Source organism: Fulmarus glacialis, unplaced genomic scaffold, assembly GCF_000690835.1.
Source record: "Fulmarus glacialis isolate BGI_N327 unplaced genomic scaffold, ASM69083v1 Scaffold50476, whole genome shotgun sequence".
Taxonomy (NCBI): Eukaryota; Metazoa; Chordata; class Aves; order Procellariiformes; family Procellariidae; genus Fulmarus; species Fulmarus glacialis.
Genome location: NW_009217191.1, coordinates 1 through 7,512, shown reverse-complemented (window position 1 = coordinate 7,512; position 7,512 = coordinate 1). Strand labels below are relative to the sequence as shown.

Genomic DNA, 7,512 nt, shown 5'->3' with positions numbered 1-7,512 from the left:
GCGCCGCCGCCCAGTCAGCCCTGCTCTCTCGGTCTTGTCTTTCTGCAGCCTGTACCCGCACATGTTCTCGAGAGCCTACATCAACTTCAAAAACCAGGAAGACATAGTCCTCTTCAGGGATCGCTTCGATGGCTATGTTTTTGTCGATCACAAAGGCAAGTGAGCGGCGCTCGGCTGTGTGTTCACATCTTTCCTGGCGTGCGTGCAGTGTGCTCGTTGAATTTGAGAGGGACAGGTGTGAGCAGCCTGACGTGCCGCTTCTGATTTGTTTGGTTTTAGTGCCTTAAGTGAATGTCATGCAGTATTTCAGAGAAAACGTCTTGTGCTTTCTGGAAACTAGTCTAAATTGATTTTGTATATTTCTAAATTGATTTTGTATATTATGTGCAAAACCCAGTGAAGTGTACATCGAGGTAGCGGTGGTATCAATATAAAACCAGTTGCTGTGTTACTGAGGTTAATACTTGCATTGTCATACCTGAGTATAAAGTCTGAAAAGTGAAAGTGAGCAGGTGGTGTCACTGTCCAAACTAAATGAAGCTGAGATTAATGATGCCGCCCTCTGCTACTCCCCTTGCCTGTTCTGTACACTTCTAACAGTGTGACTTATTTTTTGGTCAGTTTTTAATTCAGATTATTACTTGTTCCAATTTACAATTGAGTGAGTCATCTTGATTCAGTAAAAGGAACAGCTTGTTCCTTGTAGTCTTAGTTGTGAGAGTGACTGCTCTCTGAAGGCATTAATCTGTAAGAAACAAATATTTTGTTTAATTCAGTGGTTAAACATCCAAGTATTTAGTTGCCACTTACCTTTTTTCTAAATACATATTAGGTATTCAGTACATCTCATGTTTTTAAATCTTGCATTTCAAAATGCTTATGTTGGGTAGCACTAAAAGCTATTAGTCTCTCATTGATAGACCTTAAATTTACATATTTAGCAAAAGCTTTAACAAGAGTCTTCCTGTTGGCTTCAATAGGCTAAGGATTTCACCTTGAACTTTGTTTCAAGTACACGTGTTTTACGTTTCATCCAGCCAGGTGTTTTATGTGACACAAAGCTCTGTCCACAAGATTATTCCTTATTTAGGAGGGTTGCATGACAAGGTTCTTACAACATCTAGATAAGCTGGTTTGCAGTGTAACAGCACACTGTATTTGCCATACCCAACAGCAGTATTGCATTTATGCAGCCATAAATGTAGCATTCTTGTCAGAAGATAAAACTTTAAAGCCTGCCTGTAATGTGTTGCATTTTATTGTATTTTGCCAAAAATTGAAATTTGCCTCAGTTGCATTAGCTTAAAATATCCTCTTCTACCTGCACAATGAACGCATAGTCTGTAGGATGAGGGTGTGGTGTCGTGTAGCTGAGGGGGCTGAACTGACAGTTATGGGCAGTCTTAAATCTAGTATTTCCTTCTTGTTGTGAGTCTGTGAATTTACTGCTTAGTGAGAGTGTTTAGTTCATGAATTCTGCTGTCTCTAAAATGTTTTTTTTATTAAACGGCTTTCAAAACACAAGAATTTTTTTATGCTGTCCAAGTAGTCTCTTTTAGTATTGCATATTTCTTGTGGGGCTTATCTTCCTGCTTTAGACATGGACAATATACTCTATTTTATATCTGTTTCATCTCTATTTTAATGTATGTTTCCCTCTCCTCTTAACAGGTCAGGAATATGCTGCCATAGTTGAGTTTGCACCTTTCCAGAAAGCTGCAAAAAAGAAGAGTAAGAAAAAGGACGCCAAAACTGGAACTATCGAAGATGGTATAACAGCTAGCTAGTTTGTTTTGCATGTGTAGACTTGAAAGTCCTAGCAGTAATTTGAATTTAATGTTTTTACTGTGACACTGTAGCTTATCAATAGAATGTTTGCTTAATTATATGCGAAGCTTATTAGCACTGCTTTGTCAGGTGCAAATCTATTAAATGTGATTGTCTTAGACAAACATAATGCAGCAGCTCATTTGAGGGCTGCCGGCTTACGAAAAGGTGACATATAAACAACACAATTTATGCAAATCTAACCCAGACTTCCAGCAGTGCACAATGCAAATTCTTTTCATGCTACAGTATATCTTTTTTTTTCCTTTTTTTTTCCTTTTTTTTTTTTCCCCCCCTTTACCCTCCCCTGTAGATCCAGAATACAAGAAGTTTTTGGAAAGTTACAGTGCAGATGATGAAAAATTAACCTCCACTCCTGAAACTTTGTTGGAGGAAATAGAGGCAAGAAACAAAGAGCTAATAGGTATGGAAATCTATGTACTATAGTTATATTTTCCTAGAGCACAAAGAAATGAATGTAGTGTAATTTGAAGCTGTGATTTCTCAACCTTGAGGAGACTGAATTCTTTTGTGTGCTTGCTTGGTATTTGTTAAACCTTTAGGCTAATGTTATTCAGTATATTTTATTTTGCTCCCATGCTTTAAATTCTTCTCTAGGTTTAAGTTTTATATGATAACTTCACTTCCTGTTTTAAGCTGCTAGTCAGATGTTTGTTAGCCAGACTAGGCTGTGGAGTGGCTGCATTTCAGTGAGATGCAGTGATGTTTAATGCAAAATGCTGTGAGCAGTGATGTTCCATGCAGGCATAAGTTAAGAGATATTGTGGTTGGGTAAAATACCACAAAAATGACCAGAAGACTCTTTTTCAGCACGTTATAGGTATCCCTTTCAAAGCGAGAGGATCTGGGAAAAGCCTAATGCAGACTGAATACCCTTTTACAGATGGGTGTACTGGGTATCATATTAGTGTCCTGAAGAAGTTTATAGAGTCCTAATAGTTGCCACTGTTCAGGGATAGGATTGGAATACTTGTTTCACTGCTGTATTGCTGTATGTGAGAGGAGATAGGCTGGATAATCCATAAAGCTTCCTCATTTCACACAGGGTTTTGTTGTAGGTATTGCAGTATTGGATGAGGCAAATTGTTTACCTTTGTTTTTATATGTTTTCTAGCTAAAAAGACTACTCCTTTATTGAACTTCCTGAAAAATAAGCAGGTAAGACTTATCTCCAGAATCTTCTTGTGGCTTGCAAGTACAACTTGCTCATTTAAAGCATGGGTGTGTATATTGCAATGTGTATATTGATATGTTTCTGTCCTTTCTTTTGAAGAAGCAGCTTTTGACCCAACTTTCTTGTTAACATCTGGTTCACATATTTTAAACTACTAGAACACTGGCCTTTGTAGGAATGGTGGTGCTTTATGTGCGTTCTGGTCACAGCTAAACATCTCTGTGGCACTGCCAAACCAGATTGCATTTTAATGCAGTTATGGCTGAGATCCTTGTAGATGATCTTTCTCTTAGCGCATAATCTCATTTTAACCTTTAGCAAAGGAGAAAATGTGGCAGATTTAATTAAAATTAGAACAATAAAGGCTGAGGCTAGTGTTGTGTTTAGTTTTTTTAAGACAGTACAAATCAAGGCTTATGAGTGAAGAAAAAAATGAAATGCTGCTGTAACGTGTTCAGGTTCACAGCAGAACAATAGAGATGACGGGACCTTTTTTTTTTATAATAGGGGCGGTTTTAAGGTGAGTTATTTAGAGATGAAAAACTTTATCACTTTGTGGCAGGGTATTATGTTGGGCTTAAGGGGATGTTTTCTAGTGTGGAAATACACTATTTCTCTTTGCTTTTACACACACAGAGACTGAGAGAAGAAAAAAGAGAGGAGAGAAGGAGGAGAGAATTGGAAAGAAAAAGACAAAGAGAAGAAGAAAGAAGGAAATGGAAAGAGGAGGAGAGAAGGAAGAGAAAAGAAGCAGAAAAGCTGAAGAAAGTAGACAGATGCCCAGAAAAAGAAAGAGACAGATCAAAAGAAGAACCAAAGATTAAGGTCTAGAACAGTTCTTTATTATAAACTGTTACACTCCCTTTCCCCTATTATTTGTATATCAGTCTCAAAATGTGTTTTGAGTATTGTGTGAAGAATCACATGAGTTTGATGTTAGTAAATTACCACTTTTTTGTAATATTCAATATTAGGCATTGTAAAGGTTTACACGCTGTAATGCTTCATAGTAATATTTAAAGCTTTTGTCATGTGACTGTTGTACATGCTGTGGTAAACAGAATCGTGAATTCACTATGGAATGGAGACTATTTTTAAGCTTTCTAAAATGGCCTGTTTTAGGAGAAAAATCCTAGTCTGCTATGTGGATTATGCTTACTCATACACTCCAGCTTTTAGAAATACTACGATTTGCAGTAACGTTACTTTAATGTTTATTTCTTACTGGACTACGGTTCCTTTGATGCAATTTCGGTGTTGTGCCAGACAATATGTATTAGAGTGAGCTTTTTAGTTGAGACTTCTGTTTTCTTTGTAGCTACTTAAGAAGCCTGAAAAAGATGAAAAAGACTTGGAGAAAAAAGAAAAATCCAAGAAACTGGAAAGAGAGACTCTGAGGGAGGAAAAAAATGCGAGTAGTGCATCTGCCAAACGATCTGATGGGGAGACAAAAGAAGAGAAGGCAAAAAAGTATTCTAGTACTTGCTATAAATATATATATGTATTTATGCCTTGTTTCCTGATCGTACTGAGGCTTAGGCTGCTTGGCCATGATCATGTTTTGAAATTCCTTTCAAATTATTTTTCTGATATAAGGCATGGGATGTGTTCTCTGTGGCAGTGCACATCCCTGTGATTACAGAAAGCTGTGTGAATTACCTGATGATTCTTCACTAGTGGACAAATTTTAATATTTTTGCAACTCACTGTAGGAACTCTGCAAAAGAAGCCGGGGTGTAGGTGACCTACAACAGGCTGTGAGCACTGTCCTTGCAATGAGAGAATTCTAACCATGGCAAGAGGAGAGGTGTACTCCAGTTGCTAGTCCCTTTAAGTCTCGTAAAAGGTCAAAGTGGAAAGTGTCATTCTCAAGAGCTCCGTAATCTGTGCAAGGTTCAGTTCTGCCATGTGAGAAGCAGAGATGAGACAGAGAAATTTAGGTGTTTTCCAAAGCCAGAGGAGACTCAGCCAGCTATGTGAGTGGAAGGCTAGGAGATGCTAACAGTCAGTGTCATCTCTGGTTATCATGCATGACTCAGCTTCCCAAAAGCTCCCTAGAACCTACCAGTCTGTCTTCTTCATATTGCAAATTTACACCAGTATTACATTGATCTCCCAGCTCTGTCTGATGAATCTTTTGAGCTTAATTTTCAGTTTTGTTTTCGTACAGATCAGAAGATGAGTGTGTAAAGGACTACAGGGACCGAGATAGAGATTTTGAAAGAGACAGAGAATATGAGAGAGCACAGAGGGAGAAACTGAGACGCCAAGAAGAGGAGCGACGGAGGCAGAAAGAGCGCTTTGAGAAAGAGAAGGTTTTTAGAAGAAAAGAGGAAGAGGTGAAAAAGGAGAGAGACTTACTCAGAGAAAAGGGAAAGAAAAGTGATCTTACAGACTTCATCAGCAGCACGGACAAATCTGAGAAAGTAACCAAAGACGATAAAAAAGAGGATACAATTAAGAGGGATCGTATCAGAAACAAGGTGCTGGATTTCTTTAAATTCATGTGTTGATTCATAGGACCAGTTTGTGGGTTTTAGGATAAAAGCACTTTAAGGAAAGAACCGTGTGGTTTCTCTGTTGAAACTTCTCCCTCTTCTGGTGACAAACTCTGCCATTGCTAGAAAGCTTGCCCGTTTGTCCACTAAGCTTTGCTAAACTGTGATATTTCTTGTCACTGTATAGGAATTAAGCCAAGATACCATGGGCTAAATTGTAAAGGCAGGGATCCCTTTCCATTTGCTGACTTACATTATAAGGTGTCGGTAGAGCATCAGTAGTCGACCTGTATCTCTGCTGATGCTATACGTGCCTGAAAATACATCTGGAAGTGGGAGAGCGATTGAACAGGTTCCTCCAAAACAGGGACAAGACTGCTGCATGCAGAACATGACAGAAGATCTCCTGTAGACTCAAGAAATAATTTCTTGAGCTTAGTTTTATATACTCTGCAAATCTGGTTTTGCAGCATCAGTATGCAGGTTTTCCATGTCACTTAAAGCATTATTGAGGACAAATGAAACTCAAGGTTTTGAGCAAGCCTTGAAGTGGGCCTCTTCTGGGAGAGGGTGAGCTGAACTCATCTCAAGAGGAAGCTCTTTGCAGATAACTCAGAGGAAACTCTTTACAAATAACTTCAACTCTGTGGCTTGAACAGGGATGTTGCGTTACAACAGAGGCAACCTTGATTTGAGACAGTGGAAGTTACGTTGCCACCATGGTGGAATAATTTAACTTAGAACAACTTGAGGAGTTTGAATTTGAGCCATTTCTAGTATCACTGATGCCATAATAACCATGATAGCGTGGGGCTGTGAAAGAGTCTAAATAGTTCTGATTTATTTCAGGATCGTCCAGCAATGCAGCTGTACCAGCCAGGAGCCCGAAGCCGAAGCAGATTGTGTCAGTATGAAGACAGTGCTGCAAAGCCCACAGATCAGGGAGCGGATAAGAAACAAGACAGTGAGACCAGTAATGCGAAGGAAGAGGAGTGACTAGCATGCAAGCCTTATGTGTTCTGACTGTCTGTGCAGCCAAAGAGCATGTACTACGCAATCCAGAAGTGCCTTCGAAGCGAAGAAGGAACAAAGGAAGAAAAGGGGGCATTGTGCTGTTGGATGTTTCTGGTTAAAGAACCTCAGTTGTAGATTCGGAATTTGAAATGTGTTCTCATTGTATTTTCAGTTATTTGAATTTATTTTCCCAGCATCTAACTACAACGGAGAAGAGAATCTTTGCGAAGTAGAAAGACTTTATGGCCTTAAGTATGATAATAAATGAGTCATGCGGTCAGGAGGAGATGACACCTGGATCTAAAGCCAGAGCTTTACCGTAAAGCGCTCGGAGCCAGTGTTTGATGCACTTAAGCAGAGCAAGCTTGAAGTTGCCTGGAGTTAACGCAGCTGTTGCTATGTTGTGTGGTGCTCCTGCCTGAGGTGATGATAGCTAAATTATGTCAGTCTAGCACTGAAACAGGTACGCAGGCGGGGGTTGTTGAGGTACCAGCGAACAGGAGCCTCTGGCACATAGAGGAGAACGTCTGGCGTTGAGTAATGGTGTCGGGGAGGGAGAGACCTTCCTCTGCAGTGGTTCTCTGGATAAAGTAACTAAGTTGGAGTGTATGAATAAGCTGGCTTAATATTGGAATACTTCTTGACAAATTCTCATGTAAAGTCTACCGACATTGAAATGCTTGTTTTTAATCAAATGTAGCGGGTTTGAGCATCCTGTTCTTTTCCAGCATTCTCCCTTCTTCAGAGTCTGAAACGTTTCCTAACTCCTGCCCTCTCGGTACTGCTTCACCTTCCCTCATGACTTGAAGTATTGTTTTACAGCCCAGAAAGAGACTTCACCAGTAGCAGCTCCTCCTAAGCTAGCGAATTTTAGCCATAGCTATTTTGTACTAAAACCAATAAACTGGCAGAAACTCGTGCCGCCGCCGACCCTCACTGAGCTCCGTCTGCGCCGGGGCGGGCCCGCCGGGCCGCCAG

General features: G+C 39.9%; 1 protein-coding gene across 1 annotated transcript; it reads left to right on the top strand.

Annotated features, from left to right (window-relative positions):
* Positions 1-48: 48 nt before the first annotated feature.
* Positions 49-6,679, top strand: UPF3B (UPF3 regulator of nonsense transcripts homolog B (yeast); the record flags this gene model as incomplete). Its single annotated transcript, XM_009579566.1, has 8 exons — positions 49-155; positions 1,672-1,770; positions 2,141-2,251; positions 2,963-3,006; positions 3,659-3,847; positions 4,341-4,492; positions 5,193-5,505; positions 6,370-6,679. Coding segments are annotated over 8 exons (1,162 nt in total), but the record flags the coding sequence as incomplete, so codon positions are not given.
* Positions 6,680-7,512: the final 833 nt, after the last annotated feature.